The sequence below is a fragment of the Chironomus tepperi genome, unplaced genomic scaffold (assembly GCF_022539635.2).
Source record: "Chironomus tepperi strain 1889 unplaced genomic scaffold, CSIRO-AGI_Ctep_v1 contig_13, whole genome shotgun sequence".
In the NCBI taxonomy this organism is placed as follows: domain Eukaryota; kingdom Metazoa; phylum Arthropoda; class Insecta; order Diptera; family Chironomidae; genus Chironomus; species Chironomus tepperi.
Genome location: NW_027226135.1, coordinates 197,593 through 221,382, shown reverse-complemented (window position 1 = coordinate 221,382; position 23,790 = coordinate 197,593). Strand labels below are relative to the sequence as shown.

General features: G+C 38.0%; 6 protein-coding genes across 6 annotated transcripts; all 6 read left to right on the top strand.

The window, feature by feature from the left end:
- The first annotated feature begins 278 nt into the window (after positions 1-278).
- LOC139089532 (mucin-2-like) lies at positions 279-5,543 on the top strand. Its single transcript, XM_070639089.1, has 6 exons — positions 279-310; positions 572-738; positions 802-1,140; positions 2,972-3,136; positions 3,190-4,232; positions 5,316-5,543. Exons 1-6 carry the CDS (start codon positions 279-281, stop codon positions 5,541-5,543), a joined length of 1,974 nt encoding a protein of 657 aa, XP_070495190.1.
- Positions 5,544-6,535: 992 nt separating this feature from the next.
- LOC139090250 (uncharacterized) lies at positions 6,536-8,059 on the top strand. Its single transcript, XM_070639998.1, has 2 exons — positions 6,536-6,899; positions 7,655-8,059. Exons 1-2 carry the CDS (start codon positions 6,665-6,667, stop codon positions 7,951-7,953), a joined length of 534 nt encoding a protein of 177 aa, XP_070496099.1. The 5' UTR covers positions 6,536-6,664; the 3' UTR covers positions 7,954-8,059.
- Positions 8,060-9,487: 1,428 nt separating this feature from the next.
- Positions 9,488-10,665, top strand: LOC139090219 (uncharacterized). Its single transcript, XM_070639965.1, has 2 exons — positions 9,488-9,774; positions 9,860-10,665. The coding sequence occupies exons 1-2, from the start codon at positions 9,549-9,551 to the stop codon at positions 10,627-10,629; spliced, it is 996 nt and encodes a 331-aa protein (XP_070496066.1). The 5' UTR covers positions 9,488-9,548; the 3' UTR covers positions 10,630-10,665.
- A 340-nt stretch (positions 10,666-11,005) lies between these two features.
- LOC139089521 (mucin-2-like) lies at positions 11,006-23,620 on the top strand. The gene is made up of 8 exons (XM_070639078.1): positions 11,006-11,237; positions 11,440-11,670; positions 11,866-12,120; positions 12,212-13,108; positions 13,168-13,784; positions 14,520-14,987; positions 21,728-21,950; positions 22,007-23,620. The coding sequence occupies exons 1-8, from the start codon at positions 11,024-11,026 to the stop codon at positions 23,428-23,430; spliced, it is 4,329 nt and encodes a 1,442-aa protein (XP_070495179.1). The 5' UTR covers positions 11,006-11,023; the 3' UTR covers positions 23,431-23,620.
- Positions 16,065-16,973, top strand: LOC139090229 (uncharacterized). The gene is made up of 2 exons (XM_070639975.1): positions 16,065-16,302; positions 16,358-16,973. Exons 1-2 carry the CDS (start codon positions 16,095-16,097, stop codon positions 16,900-16,902), a joined length of 753 nt encoding a protein of 250 aa, XP_070496076.1. The 5' UTR covers positions 16,065-16,094; the 3' UTR covers positions 16,903-16,973.
- On the top strand, positions 19,627-20,836 carry LOC139090209 (uncharacterized). The gene is made up of 3 exons (XM_070639953.1): positions 19,627-19,856; positions 19,913-20,422; positions 20,477-20,836. Exons 1-3 carry the CDS (start codon positions 19,649-19,651, stop codon positions 20,767-20,769), a joined length of 1,011 nt encoding a protein of 336 aa, XP_070496054.1. The 5' UTR covers positions 19,627-19,648; the 3' UTR covers positions 20,770-20,836.
- Positions 23,621-23,790: the final 170 nt, after the last annotated feature.

The following is a 23,790-nucleotide window of genomic DNA, read 5'->3' as shown; positions in this document are numbered from 1 at the left end:
TGGGTGTTTATGGTTCTAAATAAAGTCCTAATTTACATACTTACTTACTTACTTCCTTAGCTGTCCGTACAGATCAATTGTGATCCATGGCCTCATTCAAATATCACCTGAAACTGGCCCTATCACTTGCTTCTACTTTCCAATTTCCGATACCAAATGTGATATTGTCTCTGTCAACAGCTCAGCTTCCTTTCCATGAATTCTTTGGATGTCCTTGTGATAATTGGCATGCGGTAGGCAGCGATAGAGCCAGCTTCAGGAGCCGACTGAGAAAGTCCATGGATTACACTGGATCTGTACAGCCAGCCAAGTAAGTAAGTAAGTCCTCGTGATATTTATAGCTTGATTTACGTTTACATTTAAGCTAGCTACTCAAAACTTGACCAAACTACTCAAACGACGCCATCTGTATGTCGACGCTACAAACATAACAATCACTAGATTAGCTTATCAAAGTCCATTTAATCCTCGACCAAAATTGAACAAAATGTCATTTATTTTTGAGCTTATTAACAGTCAAGATGGACAAATTCTTAATTTTACTATTTTTTATAAATTTTTTTGGACAAAGTTTCGGTCAAATTGATGGAATTTGTGATAATGTTCCGGATGTTGTTGCCTTTTTGCCATATCCAAATGACTGCACGAGATATATTCTTTGTATTTTGTGGTATCCATCGGTTGTTGAATGTGGACCAGGAACAATTTATAATGAAAAACACACAAGATGTGACCCAGGTGAGGATGTCTTAGCATTATTGGACATTATAAGCTAATTTGCTTAATTAATCGTGAATTTAGGTGACCAAGAGACATGTGAGCTTTATTCACATACATCAACAACCAGCCATACAACAACACAATCCACAAATGATCCGGAATCACCAAAATCGACTACATCAACTTCAACAGACTCAACAACTACATCAACAACAATTAGAACTCCAGCTCACAGATGTCCATCAAGTGGATTTGGAAATATTCCACATCACACAAATTGCAGTCGATATTTTGAATGTATTGCTGGAATTAGACATCTGAGGTTCTGTCCTTATGGACTGCTTTTTGATTCCGTGACACTTGAGTGTACATATCCTGAATATGCAGTATGTGGTCCATATCACTATAATGGAGATTCTGGTATCAGACTAGGATAACTCTTGTTTGGTGCCAGATTTAAACTGAATCTGGTATCAGGTCAGAGTAACATCTACTTTGTGCCTGATTTTGGATTAATTTGAAGGATGATTTGAGGATGTATTTGAATCAAAAATGTATTATCTTTTTTAAATTGATTAATAAAATGATCATTTTTATTGGAATGAACTTAAAATGCATTTTTAAATTTTATGAAGACTTCCTTAGCAGGCAATGAGACCGCTTTTAGGTACCGTAGTGGAATAAATCAGAGATCGAAGTCACTTAAGTCGGCGGCTTTGATCTCTGGAATAAATCAATATGAATCTTTGTCTGTTAGAACTAGTTTTTCTTGTGGGCCATGGTTCTTTATGAAATTCCGAATTGTTCCATACTTCATGTTATCATCGTCTCGTGGATCCTACATAAATACTTCTTGGAATCGATAACAGCTGAATTATAGAATCAAATTAAGCATTTAAATGCTTCATGAATGCATTCTAGAGTTCCTGATCTCTTCAAATTTACGGAAACGGGTACATCTATTTACGCGGAGTAGAAATGGGTTAAAATCCAACACCTGGTAAGTGTGACTCTGACTTAAGACCAGACTCGATAAAATTCGACTCAAGATCAGAGTTAAGTCTGTCTAAAATTGGATTTGTGGTCATTTATTAGTCGTGTACTTTCTGGACTTGCTAAACATTGAATTTTGATGTATTTTGTTGTGTTAAATTGATGAAATTCACGGAGTTCGAACACAAGTGGAAGCCAGACCCTAGAAACATGGGAAACTAACAGTTCCTAACAGGTGAAGAGACCGCATTTAGGTTCCGTAGTGGTCCTACTGCATTATGAGAGTAGAATTCATTGCCTGTTAGGGTCTAATGTCAATTATCAGTTTAATTCATTTGGAATCAAAAATTCCATCAACTTTTTTATGATTTTTTGAGTTCATCTACCCCACAAATTGTCTCTTTTAATGTCCTTTGTATCAAAAAATAAATGAAAATTCCCCGTTTTTATTTTTGGTAAAATCATCATGACCATTTTTATGATTCTCAGGAAATTGACGTCTTATTTCCTATTCTAATTGTAATAATCTTATCATAAATTATAAAATTGTCAAGCAATTTCCTTTAAATTAATACTTACAGATATCATGTGCATGTATAAAACTTGATACAAAAAATCACCCACTTTAGGTATCAAAGAAAGTTAAAGCGATTATCTTTGAATATTATAGACCGTTTTCCTTTCAGAGTTGGTTATTGAGGATTCTTCGGGATTAGTCTAAGGCAGTGGTGAGCAACCTGTGTGCTGCGGTACACCTTGTTGGTTAACCTTGATTGAAACCGGGCACTACATTCGGTCCATGACATTTTCAATCATTTTTGATGCTTCATTAGAGTGCCACGACACGCAGGTTGTCCAGCACTGGTCAAAGCCACTGACTGCAGAGTTGGTAGGATTTTGAGAATTTTGAGAATTTTGAGACCCCAAAGACCCAATAATACCCTTCTCCAATCCCTCCATTGGACTCCTTGGCTCCACTATTTTGAGATTCCAGGCTCATGTCAGTTCCTCTTCACATTGCAGTCCTGCAGATTTGCCGGCGATAATTGACTCAAATCCAACTTCTAGATACACAACTCTGTCTCTTTGTGAAAATTGCGATAATAATCTTTTGTTTAAACTTCGCATGACTATATATAAATGAAGCATAACAATGGAAACAGACAATTAATCACTTCCACAAAGTCAGTCAGTAACATGGACACAAAAGTTTTATTAAAAATTTGTCTTTTGATTTTAATTAAAATTGTGAATGCAGACATTCATCCTGGCTTTTGCATAGGACGTAATGGAACATTTTTAGCACATCCAGATCATACACGTTGTACAGAGTTCATAGTTTGTTTGTTCGATACTCCTCTTCTGTTCAGATGTGAAAGACCAAATACAATTTTTCATCCACCTGATAGAGACTGTGTGCCAGGTAGGAAGATCTGGAGCTTAACATACTCGATATTAATGCTTTGTTTAATTTAGGTGATCCCGAAACATGTGTGGTATTTGATTTTACTCCAACAACTGTAACAACCACACAGTCTACTACTCAGACAACCACTCAGACAACTACTCAAACCAAAACGACAACTGAGACTGAAACTACAACCGAGCCGGACACAACAACCGAGCAAGAAACTACAACAGAAGAAGAGACGACGACCGAGCTGGACACGACGACCGAGCCAGACACAACGACCGAGCCGGAAACTACAACAGAAGAAGAGACGACGACCGAGCCGGAAACGACGACCGAGCCGGAAACTACAGCAGAAGAAGAGACAACGACCGAGCCGGACACGACGACCGAGCCGGACACGACAACAGAAGAAGAGACAACGACCGAGCCGGACACGACGACCGAGCTGGAAACGACAACCGACGATGAGACAACGACCGAGCCGGACACGACGACAGAGCTGGAAACGACAACCGACGATGAGACAACGACCGAACCGGACACGACGACCGAGCTAGACACGACAACCGAGCCGGAAACTACAACAGAAGAAGAGACAACGACCGAGCCGGACACGACGACCGAGCTAGACACGACAACCGAGCCAGAAACTACAACAGCAGAAGAGACAACGACCGAGCCGGACACGACGACCGAGCTAGACACGACAACCGAGCCAGAAACTACAACAGAAGAAGAGACAACGACCGAGCCGGACACGACGACCGAGCTAGACACGACAACCGAGCCAGAAACTACAACAGCAGAAGAGACAACGACCGAGCCGGACACGACGACCGAGCTAGACACGACAACCGAGCCAGAAACTACAACAGAAGAAGAGACAACGACTGAGTCTGAAACCACGACATCATCAACAACAGCACCAACAGCAACAGGTCCTCCAATTCACAGATGTCCACCAGGTGGATATGGAAACATTCCTCACTACTTAGACTGTAGACGATACTTTGAATGCATTGGAGGCATAAGGCATCAACGATTTTGTGTTCATAATTGGTTGTTCGATTCAATCACATTAAGATGCACGACACCGGATCGAGCTGTTTGTGCTGAACTTAATTTAAGACTGTAAAGCAATTGTTCTGTCCAAAATCCATAGGGACATCCCCTATAATAAAATTATTTATTGTCTCATTATCAATTTTTTGGGTATAAAAGGTGCTTGACTTGCTTCAGTAATTTGCAGTTCATACTCGTTCCTTAACTTGACATGCAGCTTAATTACTCAATAATTTTCATCATTTTTGTAGAGTTTTTGGATGCACAAGTCATAGATCCAAGCTTTTGCATCGACCGCGGTGTTGGATCGGGACTTTTTCCTCATCCAGATCCACAGAAATGCAGCTCATTTGTACAATGTGCTTTATTTATTCCAATTCCACTTGAATGTCCAGCAGGAAAGATATTTGTTGCTTATCTTGACTCTAATCCACCATATGGATCATGTGCTGTTGGTGAGTAATGGAATGATATGAATTTGAGGAGTGTAGGCAGACAAGGATGAATGGTCAATTGTATATTGATTGAGTGGACTTATGGGTATGGTCATTGTCTGTTAGAATGAGACACAGGACATGCTTAATTATTCAAGCCAGAGCTCCAAGTCGATATGAACTCAAAGTCGAGTCAAGTCGACCGTTCTATACAAAATCTGAGTCGACCTCGAACTCCGATTCAGACTAATTCAAGCTTGGGTACAGGATCTGCTTGTCGACTTGATCACAGCTCCAAATCCAAGGTCAAACTGACTTAAAGTCATCATAGTTCCGGTCTTACTCAAAGCTACTCAAATCTCTGGAAATTGTTCCTTAAATATCCCTTACTTACTTACCTACTGACTGTACAGATCAACTGTGATCCATAGCATCCCTCAGATGACGCCTAAAGCTGGATCAATTGTTGGCTCAGGCCTTCAAATTGTCAATTCTTAATTAAAGCCCTAAATATCCTTAATAACTTCTAAATTCCATCAATTTTAGGTGACTCTGAAACATGCCAAATCATCACTACATCCACAACTTCCAAATCCACTGCCACAACATCCATTGACACTTCAACTTCAACTCCAACAGCTCCAACTGATTCAACAATAATTCATAAAGTTCCAACTTATATCTACACAAAGAAGTCAACAACAACTGAAAAGAGTCTTCTAACAACAACAACACCAAGTCCTATGCATAGATGTCCATCAAGTGGATTTGGAAACATTCCACATCACACAAATTGCAGTCGATATTTTGAATGTATTGCTGGAATTAGACATCTGAGGTTCTGTCCTTATGGATTACTTTTTGATTCTGTGACACTTGAGTGTACATATCCTGAATATGCATTATGTGCTGGAATTTAGAAATAAATGTTTAATGTGCTGATCAAGTACTGATAGTTCTGGGTTGATTTCTTGTTCCTTGACTTATAGTGGGTGAAATTGTCTTTTCTATAGGAATGTTGAGAATTTAGATCCAAAGTAAGGCAGTCAGATGCTGTATATTTGCCAAGTCATTGCTTTCTGTCATTTTCCTGCGAATTGTTGAAACTAGACCATCTAGAGCTACTAAAGAACTTCAAAAGTGACGTAATAAGTGAACGATCCCTCAATTTACGTCATATGATTCACAGTAGATCAATCTAGAATTGCTCAATTCAGTAAATCAATCTGCACTCTGGTCTCTGACCGATATGACACTAATTTGGTGATTTGAGTTAAATTCAACATCATGCCAGAGTCATGATGGTCTCGGACTGATTTCTGTTGTAGTATGGTACGGCATAGATACATCTTTGTTGTATTTGGTACGGCAAGGTGGCATTTGGAGGCCAGTTCCGTACCAATAGTGCTTCGATGGTATGTTATATTGATGCACCATTGATAAGGTCCAGATATACCACCATGTCATAGCAGGTGTATTACTTTACTGTACTAATGATGTACCCATACCTGACCATACGGTACTGAACCTGTGAACCAGAGAAATCGTCTAAAGAAGCTAAATTTTGGATCGATTACCTGACTTGTGACAATAGAAGCGGTAACCAGCAATATAGCCAGCTTCAAGCATTAACTGAGAGAAGCCATGAATCACACTTGATCTATACAGCCATCAAAGTAAGTAACTAAGTATGTGCTACTCGGGAATAGGAAATAATCATAAAAAACAACCCACACAAAATGGTAGATAATAATACAGTAAAGCCTGTCCTAATCAAAAAGATAAAAGCACCAGAAGTAATTCAGATTTAAAAAACCTTAATTTTAATCGTTCCTTATCATTTCCTATGTACTGCCTACCTATATACACTATCAGACTTATTATCACCAAAACTCATTGATTTACAGCCAAATGCAAGGTTCTTATCGACAAAGTTCCTTGTCAATTGGAACCAATTGAGCTTATCTTAAGAGCTACTGAAATATTTCAGTCATTTAGTTTGAATTTAGTCGTTGAATTGAGAAGTTTTAAGGCACAAAATATGAAGCTTATTATTGGAATTATTTTACTGCAGTCTGTTGTGCTGATTTATGGACAGGGTTTAGATGGATTTTGTGCAGGCAGACCAACTGGAGCTTATCCACATCCTGATCCAGATCGATGTGATTTATTTGTCGTTTGTGCTGTTGGACTTCCGATTTTACAAGAATGTGGCAACGGAACAATATTTCTACCATGGCTTGGATCTGATCCACCATATGGAGAGTGCGTTCCAGGTAAGAATTAGTGTTTAGTGCCTTCCTGACTCTCCTGGACTCTTTTGGACTCTCTTGGACTCTCTTGGACTCTCTGAGACTCTCTTGGACTCTCTTGGACTCTCTTGGACTCTCTGAGACTCTCTTGGACTCACTGAGACTCTTTTGGACTCTTTTGGACTCTCTTGGACTCTCTTGGACTCTCTGAGACTCTCTTGGACTCACTGAGACTCTTTTGGACTCTTTTGGACTCTCTTGGACTCTCTCGGACTCTCTCGGACTCTCTTGGACTCTCTTGGACTCTCTTGGACTCTCTTGGACTCTCTTGGACTCTCTTGGACTCTCTCGGACTCTCTCGGACTCTCTTGGACTCTTTTGGACTCTCTGAGACTCTCTTGGGCTCTCTCGGACTCTCTCGGACTCTCTTGGACTCTCTGTGACTCTCTTGGACTCTCTTGGACTCTCTGTGACTCTCTTGGACTCTCTTAGACTCTCTTGGACTCTCTTGGACTCTCTGTGACTCTCTTAGGCTCTCTTGGACTCTCTTGGACTCTCCTGGACTCTCTGAGACTCTTTTGGACTCTCTTGGACTCTCTTGGACTCTCTGGGACTCTCTCTGGCTCTCTATGGCTCTCCTAGTCTCTCCTATTCTCTCCCTGGCTCTCTAAAGCGCAGCTTCCTCTCACCAGAGTACCCCTATGCCAGTCACTATCCCCTTAAACCCCAAAAACCATCCAAAAACCTTCAAAAATTCAACAATTTTTCAATTATTTTAGGTTATCCAGAAACATGTCAATTGGCCACCGAGCCAACCACTCTAGGCACAACAACAACATCAACATATGCACCACCAACAAATGAGACAACAACAGCATATCCAGAAATTCCACGTGATATTTGTGATGGAATTTTATTCCGTCGAATTCCACATCCAAATAATTGTTATCAATATTACTTCTGTATAGCTCAGGTTCCGCATCTTGGTGAGTGCGAACGACATCAAATATTCCATCCAGATTGGAACATTTGCATTCGTGGTAATCGTAATGAGTGTCGGTTCTGTCTGTTTTGTTGAGATTTTTGTTAATCATGTCCAAGTAAGGCATGAAATTTTTTGAATTTTTGTAAATTTTTTTGAACAATAAAATTGAAAAAAAAAAGTACAAAAAGTTGTTAATTGATATGGAAGTGATTGATTGACTTAAAATACGATGAATCATGTCGATTTCAGTTTCAGTTTAATTAAATATTGGAGTGGATTAATCTTAGTGAATGATATGCTATATAGGTATAGCAATGGATTAAGACATTGCCTTAACGTACCAGGTATCGAATCAGCTGATTAACTGTAATGGTGTCTTAAAAGCTACGATGAGCAGCTTGGGATGCTCTTTATAGTATACTAGTTTAGAACATCATCAAGCATAATTGACAGACATTGAAACTGGCGCTGAATATCAACTACCATCGGGAGTCAACAGCGACCGGCAGGCTTTCCGTGACAGCCGGTTCGTAGAACGTTGACACATGGTCATCGGGAACCGGCCGATCGTCGTTGACTGCCGATGACAAATGGCTGACTACCAGGGGTAAGTTTCAACGTTTGTCATTAACTGCCGATTGCCGATTTTTTAACTCTTATTTATGCACCCAGCCAAATGATAACTGACTATGGAAGCTTGAATGTGACTGGCATAGGAGGGTTGACCCCAACATTGATATGATGATCAAATATAATCAAATTAGATCATGTTGTTTTTTATTATATTGAATTTTCAAAGAAATATTCCGAAAACTTTTCCATTCCACATCCCTGAGTGCCCAATATGGCCTTGTATGATATTAAATTAAAAACACTAATCTTGACAATTCGGCTGAACTGAACCCTCTAGAATGTCATTCATTTAATACAATCAAAATTACGATAAGATTAACAAAAAAAATACTTAAAAATGCAACTGTTAATGTGACTGATATGATGACTAATCAATATTACTGAATAAGAAGTAAGGAATGTGAATTTTGATATAAAAAATCAAATGAATCATCCTTAACTTATTTCGAAGCTTAATACCACAAATCTGACTATCTGAATATAACTCTGACTCAAGACTAGATAAAAAAAAATATTTACAAAAAATATCCCGAAATATCCCTAAATATCCCCTAAGTATCCCTTTAATATCCTCAAAATTTCCCCAAAAATCCTCAAAATTTTTAAAAAATTTCCCCAAAAATATCCCAAAAATATCCCTAAATATCCCCAAATACCCCTAAAATATTAATAAATATCCTCAAAATCTTCCTTAAAAATCCCCCAAAATTTCCTCAAAAATTTCCCCAAAAATATCCCTAAATAACCCCTGATCCCATTCCCAATCACACAATTGAGTCACTAAATTGCATCAGCAACAATCAATTAATTTGGCATAGATCAAGTCACGATTTTTATCGCAATTACAAAATCACTTCTGTTGGTGCCGAAACATTAAGCAACAATCATCTCTAAGTCATTTAAGTCCACAAGCCATAGCCTTATCATCAAAAAACAGCCAATTTGTCTTAAATCCTTTCGTTGCTGATAGCTTATCATGCTGTACTTAAAAATTCATTTTTTTGAGGCATTTGCTGACTGAATTTCATCAGTTGTGCTTGCTAGACTCGACAAAAATGGGAACTAAAAATTATTTTGTGACTTTTGTGCTGATTTTGTCAATTTTTGTGTCCAAAAGTTTGGGTCTGCCTGCAGGTTTTTGCGATGGAATTAACACAGTCCAATTCTTTCCACATCCTGACAACTGCATCCAGTTTGTGATCTGCATATGGGAAATGCCGACGGTTGTTGACTGTGAAGCCACTCAGGTCTACAACCCGGCAACTTCCAGGTGTGAAGAAGGTAAGGCTGATTGGATATATGAAATTTCAGCAACAATTTTTCAACAACAATTTTTCAACAACATTTTCATAAATTGTCATTTTAGGTGACCAGGATACATGTGAAGTGTTTACTTCACCGTCACCAACTACAACAACGACAGAGCCTACAACAACGACAACAACAACTGAACCTCCAACAACGACAACCACAACAACTGAACCAACGACGACAACAACAACTGAGCCTCCAACAACAACCACAACAACTGAACCTCCAACAACTACTACAACGACAGAGTCTACAACGACGACAACTGAGCCTCCGACGACAACCACAACAACTGAACCAACGACGACAACAACTACAGAGCCTACAACAACGACAACGACCGAGCCTCCAACTACAACAACAACGACAACTCCAACTTCTACAACGACAACTTCAACAACAACTACATCTTCAGAGTATACTACAACATCTACAACTACAACTGAGACTCCTACAACGACAACAACAACTGAACCTCCAACTACAACAACAACTGAACCTCCTACAACAACAACCACAACAGTCACCACAACAACAACCGAATCAGCACCAGAGATAACAACTCCAACAACAACAGCCCCACCAGCAACAACAACACAACGTCCAATTGGTCCACCAGAACTGTGCATTGGCAACAACTTGAGATTCATTCCAGATCCTGATTATTGCTATCGATTCTATTACTGTCTGTTTGGTGTAGCACTGCCAGGTGAATGTGACCCAGATAGGATTTTCAGTGAACGATGGAGGGGTTGCGTCCTCGGGGACCAAGCAACGTGCACACCTGATAATCCATTAACTGTTAATACGTCAAGTAGGCCATGAGATTTTTAAATAAAAACGTGATTCTTATCCTTATCATAAATTATTGGTGTTTTAATAGTCGGTGCTGATAAGGCAGGGGTGGACAACCTTTGTGACGCGGTCCATAAAATTGAAAAAATTGACAAATTTGTCATGAATCGTGCAATGTGTGTGGTTTCGGTCCATCCGTGACATCAGTGTCCATCTGCGCAACCTTGGGTCCGCGGTCCATTTTTTGCTGTGGACCAAAACCACACACAGCGTACGATTCATGACAATTTTGTAAATTTCCACAAAATTATGGACCGCGGACCAAAGTTTGTCCATCCCTGCACCCGATAAGCCCCAACAACAACTAAACCTTCAATTTTTTAAGCCATTAAGCTCACAACTGTCAATTAAGCAGCAACAAAAAATGAAATTTTTGACAATATTTTTGGTAATTCAGGCATTTGTGGCTGGTTGTTGGTGCCTGCCGGCTGACATTTGTGATGGAACTGAATTTTATGAGATTCTGCCACATCCGGATAATTGTTGGCAATATATTATGTGTCTTGTTGGAATTCCGACAATACTTGACTGTGGAGAGAATCAGATTTATAATCCAGACAGTAAGGAATGTGAAGATGGTGAGTTGTTGAAGTTGTTGAAGTTGTTGTGCGTTGTTATAGTTGAAGTGGTTGTTGAATTTGTTTAAGTTGTTGTGGATGCGGTAGATGTTATGGTTGTTGTAGTTATTGAAGTTGTTGCAGTTGTTGTGGTTGCTGAAATTGTTGTGGTTGTTATGGTTGTTATGAGTTGTTGTAGTTGTTATTGTTTTTGTTGTTATAGTTGTTATAGTTGTTGTGGTTGTTGTATTTATTATGGTTGTTGCAGCTATTGGATCAGTTGTTGCTTTCGTTTCCATTGTTGTAGTTGGTTCAGTTGTTGTGGTTGTAAAGGTTGTTGTAGTTTTTGTGATAATGAAGCCAGTTGTTGTCGGTTCCGTTGTTGCTGTCTTGATAGTTGTTGTAGTAATTGGTTCAGTTGTTGTAGTAATTGGTTCAGTTGTTGTAGTAATTGGTTCAGTTGTTGTTGTTTCCGTTTTAGTTGTTGTGGAATTTAGCCTACCTTTAAGCCTTATCGGATGCAGTTTTTTTCTTTATCAACAACACAAATTATTTCAGCTGACTGAGCTGATAACTTATCACAAAAATTATGAAAAAAATGTTGTTTTGGTTACAAATGTGAAATATTTTCAGCCTTAGTTCCGTTGAGGATTGACTAACAAAAAGTTAAAAATACAAAAAATGTGGAAAATTCAATTTAATTTAATTTTAATAATTTTGGTTGTTGTTGACTGTGTTGACATCCCGAGTGATTATTGTGCCGGAATTGAGGATGGATTCCTTCCGCATCCAGACCCGACTCGGTGTACTGAATTTGTGTTGTGTTTTTTTGGAACTGCTTATTTGATGCATTGCGAACGTCAAAATACTATTTTCTATCCGTCAGCTAGGGACTGCTTGCCAGGTCATACACAACAACGTTGTTGATCTTTTTTGAACATTGTTATTTGGTTGTTGCTTTGAAATTAACTGATTTTTTGTGATTTTTACTATAGGATATCCTGAAACATGCGAGCTTTTAACAACATCGACATCTACAACAACAACAATGGAACCAACAACAACCACAGAACCGATCACTACAACGACCGAGCCTCAAACTACAACAACAGAACTGACAACCACAACTGAACCAGTTACTACAACAATTGAACCAATTACTACTACAACTGAACCGACGACAACAACGACAGATCCTTCAACTACAACAACTACAGAAGAAACAACAACAACGGAACCAACTACTACAACAACTACCGAAGAAACAACGACGGATCCGACAACAACAACAACAACGGAACCAACAACAACAACAACGGAACCAACTACTACAACAACTACCGAAGAAACAACGACGGATCCGACAACAACAACAACAACGGAACCAACTACTACAACAACTACCGAAGAAACAACGACGGATCCGACAACAACAACAACAACGGAACCAACAACAACAACAACGGAACCAACAACAACAACAACAACAACGGAACCAACAACAACTACAACAACGACAACGACAACTGAGCCGACAACAACAACAACAACTGAACCAACTACCACAACAACTGAACCGACGACAACTACGACAGATCCTTCAACTACAACAACAACCGAACCAACAACTACAACAACTGAACCAACAACTACAACAACCGAACCAACTACAACCGAATCGACAACTACAACTACTGAACTTACAACAACTGAAGACACAACAACGACAACAACTACAGTTAATCCGAATGATTTATGTAGAGGAATCAATGTCGGTATCATTCCATATCCAGGAGATTGTACAAGGTATATTCTGTGCATCTTTGAATTACCAACTGTCCTTGATTGTGAATATCCAACTGAGGTCTTCCATAATGGATCATGTGTCACAGGTTTGTCTTTTTTTTTGAATTTTATGGCAATTGAATCTTAATTCAGTTTCGATTCACAGGCGATCCTACAACATGTGAAGTTTTTACAATAACAACGGAACCTGATACTACAACAACAACTGAGCTAGTAACTACAACAACGGAGCCAGATACTACAACAACTGTACCAATTACTACAACGACAGAGATAGATACCACAACAACCGAAACTCCAACAACAACTACAACTACGGTTACTGATGAGCCGACAACAACCACAACAACTGAGGACACTACAACTATAACAACAACAACAGAGCTTCCAACAACAACGACAACAACTGAACCTACAACATCGACAACGACAGTCACCGATGAGCCAACCACAACAACCACCACAGCTACTACCACAACAACTGAACCTCCACCAGAGATTACAACCCCAACAACTACAACCACAACAACAACAATTCCAACAACAACAACTCGACGTCCAATTGGTCCGCCAGAACTGTGCACTGGCAACAACTTTAGATTCATTCCTGATCCAGATTACTGTTACCGATTCTACTACTGTCTATTCGGTATACCACTGCCTGGTGTGTGTGACCCGGACCGGATATTTAGTGAGCTGTGGCGTGGCTGCATCCTTGGTAATTGGGAAACATGCAAGCCAACTGATCCAATTATTCCTTATTGAGACTGTAAATTTAGACAATAAAATTTGTGACACAAAAGTGACCTAAGCTATGCCTACATGCTGCTTACTGCCTGTCTAATCTAATCGCAGAGCTTAACAATTTTTACAGATAATCTCAAAATCTTATCAAAATGCAATTTTTTGGTGGTTAATCAGAATCACATCATGATGACTCATGGGTTTCAGGGGGGTACTGAGGGGTAAAACCCCTCCAACAATTTTTTTTTGAATTTTTCAATTTTTCAAGATTTTTCAAGAAAATTAAAAAATTTTTTTTGACCCCTCGGGGTAGGGGTACGTTGGGGTAAAGTGGGGTAAAACCCCTCCCCCAAAAAATTTTCAAAAATTTCTTAAAATTGCTTAATTTGTCGAGAAAACTCACAAAAATTTTTTTGAATCCCCCACCCCAGGGTAACTCCCCCCTGACTACCCCCCACTGCACCCCCTTATCACTTCCATCGACTTGCTCATCATTTTTGTGTCAGTTTAATTTCAGTTTTGGTTCCATAAAGTTTGACAATAAAAATGTCTTTAAAATTATTTTTGTTAATTTTCATCATGTCTGGGGTAAAATGCGTGGATATCCCGGGGGACTACTGCAGGGGACTCAATGGCATCATGTTACCCCATCCGGATCCAACACGGTGCACAGAGTTCGTCTTGTGTCTTATGGAAACTCCAATTATATTGAGTTGTATTCGACCAAATGAAATATTCCATCCGCCGGCCCAGGATTGTCAGCCTGGCAACCCCAACACGTGTGAGTTGTTGGTCGGGACTACAACAACTGAGGCAACAACAACTACGACAACAACAACAACTGAAGTGCCAACAACTACGACAACAACTGAAGTACCAACAGCAACAACAACAACTGACACAGCAACAGCAACAACTGTCACAGCAACAACAACAACTGACACAGCGACAACAACAACTGTGGCAGCAACTACAACAACCGAACCTCCACCAGAAATTACAACCCCAACCCCACCCCAAACAACGACAACAACTCAACGTCCTCTTGGTCCACCTGAACTGTGTGTTGGCAACAACGGACGAAATGTTGCTGATCCTGATTATTGCTTTAGGTTTTATCATTGCATGCTTGGTTTTGCATTGCCTGGCGAATGTGCATCGGATAGGATTTTTAGTGAACGATGGAGGGGATGTGTGTTTGGTGACTGGGATACATGCACGGTAAATAGTCCAATAATGCCGTGGAGTGTGAAGATTGTTAAGATTAGGTCGAGGAATTAAGGGATGACTTGGGGTTGTTGTGTGACACATCAGTGTGATGTGGTATGGAGGTTGGAGCAACATTGGGACAACATTGTGATTAATAATGCAGGAAATAAAAATTTATTTGAAATTGAGTAAAAACATTGTTTTTTAGTTCGTGATGTTGCAATGTTTTTCAATGTTTTTTCAGCGTTTTTTAATCTTTTTTCAATGTTTTACAATGTTTCTCAATGTTTTGAATGATTTTAATTTTGTTTTTTTTTTTTAATGTTTTAGAATGTTTACAATGAAAAATTTTTTCAATGTTTTGTCAACATTTTTCAATGTTTTACAAATATTTTCAATGTTTTAGAATGACTAACAATGTTTTCAATGTTTTAAATATATCTTAACGTTGCTCAATGTTTTTTCAACGTACTAAAATGCTTTTCAATGTTATTGCAATGTTTTTCATCGATTTTCAATGTTTTAACAATATTCTTCAATGTTTTTCGATGTTTTTAACGTACCACAATGTTGTTCAATAAAATAACAATGTGCTTCAATGTTTTTTCAAAGTTTCTTAAAGTTTTTCAATGCTTTTAAATGTTTTTCAGTATTTTAACAATGTTTTTCAATATTTTTTCATTGTTTGCCAATGTTTTTCAACGTTATACAATGTTTTTTAATGTTTTTCAATGTTTTTTCAACGCTTGTCAATGTTTTTTAGAGTTTTTCTAATTTTTTACAATGTTCCTTTAACAAATTTGAATTTTTTGAAGCCGTTAAACATTATTATTCTTAAACGATAATTAAAATGTTGCAAAATCTGTTGCATCCATATGATATAACTGGGTAAATCCCCAAAATTATCAATTTTCAACATATCAGCTACTTAAAAGTACTTGAATTATTGTATAATCTTATTAGCAATTAATTGGTATAATTTTACCACGGGGATCTTTTTTGCCAATACTAGGAATTGATAAGCAATTTATCAGTGTTTATTGGATTGTAAACAATTGTGGATTAGGTCGAAAAACATCAATTTTTGTCATTTTTGTGTTAAAATTCGAAGTGAAAAGAATGAAAATTGAAATAATTTTTGTGGTTTTTCTTGTCAGTTCCGTTGCTGGATTGGAGCTTCCGGATGGGTTCTGTACGGATAAGCCTCAAGGAATCTATGCGCATCCTGACAATTGTTATCAATTTGTATTTTGCATGAATGGAAATGCGCAAGTTAATGACTGTCCATATCCAAATGTAGTGTTTTATGATGGATTATGTGTTGAAGGTAAATGCAGCAATTAAGCATGTGTGACTGTCGATTCTAACATTTTAATCCACAGGCGATCCTGACACATGCACAGTTTTCTCAGCAACAACCACAACAACAACAGAGGAGCCAACAACGACAATAACTGAAGGTCCAACAACAACAACTACTTTAAGGCCACTTCCGGATGATTTCTGTGCAGGAGTCGGTCTTGTAGTTCTTCCCCATCCATATACTTGCACGAAGTTTGTTGTCTGCATGGCTGGATCTCCACTAATCAACTCATGTCAGCCACAAACTCCAGTCTTTAACAATGTAACTTTACAATGTGTTTCTGGTGATCCTGAAACATGTGAAATTTACATACCAACAACCACAACAACTACGACGACAACTACAACAACTACGACCACAACTACAACAACGACAACAACCGAAGATCCATTACGTGTGCTGTGCAGAGGAAATGACTTCCGATTTGTGCCAAATCCAGATTATTGTTATCGATTTTATTATTGTATGTTTGGTGATGCACTGCCTGGTGAATGTAGTGATGGAAAGATTTTTAGTGAACAATTTCGAGGATGTATTGATGGTGATCGTGCTGCTTGTGCCTAGTTTGTAGCTTAAAGGAATTTTAATTAATTAAATAAATGAAGAAGTTTTGAGTTTTAATGAATTTATGTTAACGCTTTAGTGATTATTAGGGGGGTGTATATAGGGTTTTTGGGGGATAAGGGTGAATGGAGGGTTCAGGGGGTGTATTAAAGGGTGAGAGGGTTCAAAACCCTTCCCATCTTTTTTTTTTTTTTTTTAATAAACTTTTTATTCATTAAATTTTTTTTTTTTTTTAACTTAATTATGTACAAAGTTTGGATAGATTGTCGGTCAACGGCACAACGGGAAACCCGCGGGAAAAACCCGCGGAATTCCCGCGGGAATCTGCAGGAAAAACCCGCGGGTTTCTGCGGAATTCTGCGGAATTCTGCGGGTTTTTGCAGGATTTTCCCGCGGGTTCCCGCGGGATTTATATTTTTTTAAAAATTTTAAATTTCTTAGTGATTTGTTCCCGCGGGTTTTCCGCGGGTTTCCAGCGGGTTTCCCGCGGGTTTCCAGTGGGTTTCCCGCAGTATTTTCCCGCGGTTTTATCTGCGGGTTTTCCCGCGGGTTTTTTTTCACACAATAATATAAAAAAAAAGTTCGCTCATGCTAAGACTTGAACCCATGACCTTATGTTTTAATAACCTGAACTATAACCATTACGCCACCGAGACATATTTAATCATATTATTATTATGGCAATTTTTGATATATATGCATATGAGAAATCTTTTTTTGTAAATTTTGTATGAAATTATATACTTCACAAGAATGTATTTTTTCGTAAATTTTGTATGAAATTATATACTTCACAAGAATGTATTTTTTCGTAAATTTTGTATGAAATTATATACTTCACAAGAATGTATTTTTCGTAAATTTTCTATGAAATTATATACTTCACAAGAATGTATTTTTTCGTAAATTTTGTATGAAATTATATACTTCACAAGAATGTATTTTTTCGTAAATTTTAATTTTAATTTTAATTTTTTTGAAATTATATACAAGAATGCATATATTTACAAAAAAATATCTTCTTGTGAAGTATATAATTTCATACAAAATTTACGAAAAAATACATTCTTGTGAAGTATATAATTTCATACAAAATTTACGAAAAAATACATTCTTGTGAAGTATATAATTTCATAGAAAATTTACGAAAAAATACATTCTTGTGAAGTATATAATTTCATACAAAATTTACGAAAAAATACATTCTTGTGAAGTAAATAATTTCATACAAAATTTACGAAAAAATACATTCTTGTGAAGTATATAATTTCACACAAAATTTACGAAAAAATACATTCTTGTGAAGTATATAATTTCATACAAAATTTACGAAAAAATACATTCTTGTGAAGTATATAATTTCATACAAAATTTACGAAAAAATACATTCTTGTGAAGTATATAATTTCATACAAAATTTACGAAAAAATACATTCTTGTGAAGTATATAATTTCATACAAAATTTACAAAAAAAGATTTCTCATATGCATATATATCAAAAATTGCCATAATAATAATATGATTAAATATGTCTCGGTGGTGTAATGGTTATAGTTCAGGTTATTAAAACATAAGGTCATGGGTTCAAGTCTTAGCATGAGCGAACTTTTTTTTTATATTATTGTGTTAAAAAAAACCCGCGGGAAAACCCGCAGATAAAACCGCGGAAACCCGCGGGAAAATACTGCGGGAAACCCACTGGAAACCCGCGGGAAACCCGCTGGAAACCCGCGGAAAACCCGCGGGAACAAATCACTAAGAAATTTAAAATTTTTAAAAAAATATAAATCCCGCGGGAACCCGCGGGAAAATCCTGCAAAAACCCGCAGAATTCCGCAGAAACCCGCGGGTTTTTCCCGCAGATTCCCGCGGGAATTCCGCGGGTTTTTCCCGCGGGTTTCCCGTTGTGCCGTTGACCGACACCCGTTTGGATACATTTTATTTGTATTTAAATTTTTAAAGGATTCTGGCTTATCGCATTCATCACTTAGTTTTTGATTTTATTTTGAAATTGTTTTGCTTTAATTTATGTAAACCCTTCCCATCATTTTGGAATGAATTCTTCAAATTTGCTTGGATTTTTGAGACAAAAATTTAAAAAGTTCCTAAATTTTGACAATTATTGCATGAATTTTTAGGGCCAACCCCTCAACCCCACCTCAAAAAATCTTTAACTACACCCCTCGAGGGGTGTGAAAGTAGATGACATCGAGCTTTTCTTAAAATAAATGAGAAATTTGATGAAAATTCTATCAAAAACACAAGAAAATTGAATAAATTTGGTACAAAAATGAGGAGGGGGTTTGACCCCAAAACCCCCCTTTTTACTTGCCTTCCTTACAATCGATCCTGATGCTGACTTATCCTTATCATATTTTCAATTGATTCCTCCTTAAAAATAACATAATTTGGGTTGAATTTGAAGCTAAAATTTGGATTAGTTGTTGGTGGGTTTGGGGGGGTCACCGACCCTAGGGTTTCCAGAATTCCCGATCCTGGAAATTCCCGTCAAAATTCCCGTTTTTGGAAACCCTAACCGACCCTAACTTCCCCTAACTCCACCTCTGTTTGGTGTCATAAGGGCAACTTGCGTACTTTTTGGATAATCTTATCAAATACTGTCGGAATTACTTCCTTTACCAGGAATTGTTAATCATCGCATTTTATTGCTGCGATTAAGCCACAAATTTCACAACTTTTTGAGCCATTTACTTCCATTTGACTCAAGTCATTCAAACTAAAAAGATGAAAATTCAAATAATTTTTGTGGCTGTTCTTGTCAATTTTGCTGCTGGATTGGACATACCAGCTAATTTCTGCACAGATATGCCTAATGGAATCTATCCACATCCAGGCACTTGTCTTCAATTTGTGTTTTGTATGGATGGAAATGGAACAGTCAATGACTGTCCATATCCAAATATAATCTTTTATGATGGATATTGTGTGGCAGGTAAATGCAGCAATTAAGCAACTGTGACTGTAAATATTGACATTTTCTGACTACAGGTGATCCTGAATCATGCACTGTTTTCACAACAACAACTCCTACAGCGACATCAACAACCACGACGATGACATCAACAACGACGACATTGCGGCCACTTCCGGATGACTTCTGCACAGGAATTGTGTACGACATCCTTCCACATCCATTTAATTGCACCAATTATGTCATTTGCCTGTATGGAAGTCCAACAATCAACAATTGTCAGCATCCAACACCGATTTTTCATGATGTGATCCAGTCATGTGTTGCAGGCAATACAGAAACATGCGAAATATTCACAGACACAACAACAACTTTTAGGACGACATCAACAACCATGACGACGACATCAACAACCATGACGACGACAGAAACGCCTTTTCCGGATAAATTCTGTACAAATAAGTCAAATGGAGTCTATCCACATCCTGATAATTGTCTGCAATTCGTGTTTTGTATGAATGGGAATGGAGTTGTTAATTACTGTCAATATCCAACATTATTATTTTACAATGGATATTGTGTAGCTGGTAATTCCAATAAATTAGTGAATTAGTCCATAATAATCAGCATATTATCCACAGGAGATCCTGAAACATGTGAAGTTTTCTCATCAACAACATCCAAACCAACAACAACAACAACTGAATATAAATCAACATCGACATCGAGACTTCCAGCAACAACATCAATTCCTGTCCATAGATGTCCACCGAGTGGATTTGGATTGATTCCACATTATACGAATTGTAGTCGATATTTTGAATGTATTGCTGGAATTAGACATTTGAGATTCTGTCCTTATGGACTGCTTTTTGATTCTGTGACACTTCGATGTACATATCCTGAATTGGCAGTCTGTGCTGGTGGACAATGAACTGTAAATCATTATTTTGCCAAAAATAAAGGCATTGGCACATTTTGGTACACATTTTGACTTAAAATTGTTGCTTGCTTACTTGTTTCCTTGGTGAAGGAGCTTGAGGGTCAAAATGCAGCATTTAGAGATAGTCAGAAGCTGGATTTTCCTTTAGATAATTTTTGACAGTTTCTAATTCCCAGCACTTTTACATTGTTGCTTCCACAGTAGTCTTATGAGCTGCTAGGTCTACTTTTAGGTCTCAATCCATCCAGAAAGTCAATCAGTTGTCAATTTAAGTCTTGAGACCATCATTGACATGTCCAGTCCATTTTACCCAATTTATTGGATGTCCATTCACTATATTAACATCCTGAACCATACCTCGTCCTCAATGCACATCTCACAAAGACACCAAAGCACTTCTTCATGTCCAGTCATTGTATTTCAGGTTTCAGATCCGTATCCGTCTTTTTGGTGTCTTTCAAAAAGGTTTTGGATGTTTAAAGGTGCCTAACAGTGTTATAAGCACCATATCCTCGACTGTATCCCCTTCAGCACTTCCAAAATTACATCTTATGTCAAATTAGTCAAGGATCTACTCAAACTCCTCAATCATGTCCATTTATACACAATTGATTGTCAATGAGCTGAATTTGGAGTTGGAAATTGCCCAGCGGAATTGTCAGCAATCGGTTCAGTTCCAGACAGCATCTTATGGAAGTCACATGAGGTCATTGACCACAATTGAGCATCTAAACAGTCAGCATATTAAGTAAGTTGCTGAATATACAGTTTCATACCCCAAGTCCATCCCATACAATTGTATTAGTTCTGCTTAATCTCGCGAATACAATGCGAATTATTTATTTACAATAGTAGGAAGCACTTGTGCCTGATAAGAGATTAACAAGCCATAAAACTGTCGTGGATTAAGTCGCAATTTTTAGAGCTTTTTGTCATTTTTGTGTAAAAATTCGCAGTGAAAAGAATGAAAATTGAAATAATTTTTGTGGCTGTTCTGGTCAGTTCCGTTGCTGGATTGGACATACCAGTTGATTTCTGTACAGACTTGTCAAATGGAGCCTATCCACATCCAGACAATTGTTATCAATTTGTATTTTGTATGAATGGAAATGCCGAAGTTAAGGACTGTCCATATCCAAATTTAGTATTTTATGATGGATATTGTGTGGCAGGTAAATGCTGCAATTAAGCATCTGTGACTGTATATATTGACATTTTCTGACTACAGGTGATCCTGATATGTGCGTTGTCTATGCACCACCGACAACAACAACAACGGAACCAACAACAACAACAATTAGGCCACTTCCTGATGACTTCTGTGCTGGAATCACTACTGCAGTACTTCCACATCCATATTATTGTACCAAGTATGTTGTGTGTCTAGTTGAAGTTGCATACATCAGTACTTGTAATGATACAGCTCCAGTCTTTGACAATATTCAATGTGTTGCTGGTGATCCTGATACTTGTGAGATTTTTACGACGACGACACCAACAACTACAACAACAACTACGACCACAACACCAACAACTACGACCACAACACCGACAACGACGACCACAACACCAACAACAACCACAGAAAGGCCACTTCCGGATGATTTCTGTGCTGGAACTACTCTTGAAGTTCGTCCTCATCCATTTTATTGTACAATGTTTGTTGTTTGTATGGCTGGATCTCCACTCATCAATTATTGTGAACCTACACTTCCGGTATTTAACCCTGCAACTCAACAATGTGTTGCTGGTGATCCTGAAACATGTGAAATTTATCAACCGACAACAACTACGACGACGACAACGACACAATCAACAACGACAACTACGACTACGACACCTACAACTACAACACCTACAACTACAACAACTACAGAGAGACCTCTTCCTGACGATATCTGTTCAGGAATTACGAGTGGTTTCCTATCTCATCCATTTGATTGCACAAAATTTGTGATTTGCTCGAATGAAAGCCCAACGATCCAAACATGTCAGCCTCCAACACCTATTTTTGATGATGCGATCCTGTCATGTGTTGCTGGTGATCCAGAGACTTGTGAAGCTCTTTCATCCGAGCCAACTACAACAACAACTAAGCCCACAACTACAACACCGACAACTACGACGACGACACCAACAACGACGACGACAACACCAACAACAACCACAACGACAACACCGACAACTACGACAACAACACCAACAACTACCACGACGACACCAACAACTACGACGACGACACCAACAACCACAACAGCATCAACAACAACTACAAGGAAACCAACAACAGCTACAACAAGACCACGAACCACAACTACGCCACGTACAACAACAAAATCATATCCAACACCACCATTAACAATCATCACACGTACAACAACAACAACGACACAGGCTCCTGTTAAATTATCCATAGAGTCTAGTCTTCCGGACAATATCTGTAAAGGAATCATGTATGACATCCTTCCACATCCACAAAATTGTAAACAGTATGTGATTTGTAAGGCTGGATATCCAACAGTTGCGACATGTCATTCAACTGAAGTCTTTCATAATCGATTCTGTGTTGATGGCGATCCAGTCACATGTGAGATTGGCAAAGGAAGTGAGACAAGGTCTATAGGATCACCGAAAGGACTTGGTAGCATTTGAATCAAGCTGATTATTAATATTATTGCCATTATTATGGTCCGTTTTTAGAGATTTAAAGACCTACATCACTTCCTAATAAGAATCAAGTCATTTACAGCTGCATCTGCAATTTGGACATGATTTGCCAATGTCACTTAGCTTAGAACTCAAATTTTATTTAAATAAATGAAAAATAATTCCACAATAGTAATAAGAAGATGTTGTTTGAGTTTGAATGGAACCTAAGAAGCATGTAGGCAGGTGTGTATTACAGGAAAGGTTGGGGAGGATCGGTTGTCACTTCATGGTCTACTCTTAGTTGATGTTCAAATCTGACTCTGATGCTGATTTATGATGGATATTCATCACCCAATACTGAGA

Bases quoted from the DNA above. Each gene is read 5' to 3' on its own strand.
- LOC139089532 (XM_070639089.1), top strand. From the start codon at position 279: ATGGATTACACTGGATCTGTACAGCCAGCCAA. The intron at 311-571 runs GTAAGTAAGTAA...TTTTGGACAAAG, and splicing joins GGATCTGTACAGCCAGCCAA to TTTCGGTCAAATTGATGGAA. The intron at 4,233-5,315 runs GTTTGTGCTGAA...ATCTACACAAAG, and splicing joins GCACGACACCGGATCGAGCT to AAGTCAACAACAACTGAAAA.
- LOC139090250 (XM_070639998.1), top strand. From the start codon at position 6,665: ATGAAGCTTATTATTGGAATTATTTTACTGCAGTCTGTTGTGCTGATT. The intron at 6,900-7,654 runs GTAAGAATTAGT...CAATTATTTTAG, and splicing joins ATATGGAGAGTGCGTTCCAG to GTTATCCAGAAACATGTCAA.
- LOC139090219 (XM_070639965.1), top strand. From the start codon at position 9,549: ATGGGAACTAAAAATTATTTTGTGACTTTTGTGCTGATTTTGTCAATT. The intron at 9,775-9,859 runs GTAAGGCTGATT...TTGTCATTTTAG, and splicing joins AACTTCCAGGTGTGAAGAAG to GTGACCAGGATACATGTGAA.
- LOC139089521 (XM_070639078.1), top strand. From the start codon at position 11,024: ATGAAATTTTTGACAATATTTTTGGTAATTCAGGCATTTGTGGCTGGT. The intron at 13,785-14,519 runs TGAGACTGTAAA...CCGCCGGCCCAG, and splicing joins CTGATCCAATTATTCCTTAT to GATTGTCAGCCTGGCAACCC. The intron at 14,988-21,727 runs GTAAATAGTCCA...TTTGTGTAAAAA, and splicing joins GTGACTGGGATACATGCACG to TTCGCAGTGAAAAGAATGAA.
- LOC139090229 (XM_070639975.1), top strand. From the start codon at position 16,095: ATGAAAATTGAAATAATTTTTGTGGTTTTTCTTGTCAGTTCCGTTGCT. The intron at 16,303-16,357 runs GTAAATGCAGCA...TTTAATCCACAG, and splicing joins TGATGGATTATGTGTTGAAG to GCGATCCTGACACATGCACA.
- LOC139090209 (XM_070639953.1), top strand. From the start codon at position 19,649: ATGAAAATTCAAATAATTTTTGTGGCTGTTCTTGTCAATTTTGCTGCT. The intron at 19,857-19,912 runs GTAAATGCAGCA...TTCTGACTACAG, and splicing joins TGATGGATATTGTGTGGCAG to GTGATCCTGAATCATGCACT. The intron at 20,423-20,476 runs GTAATTCCAATA...TATTATCCACAG, and splicing joins CAATGGATATTGTGTAGCTG to GAGATCCTGAAACATGTGAA.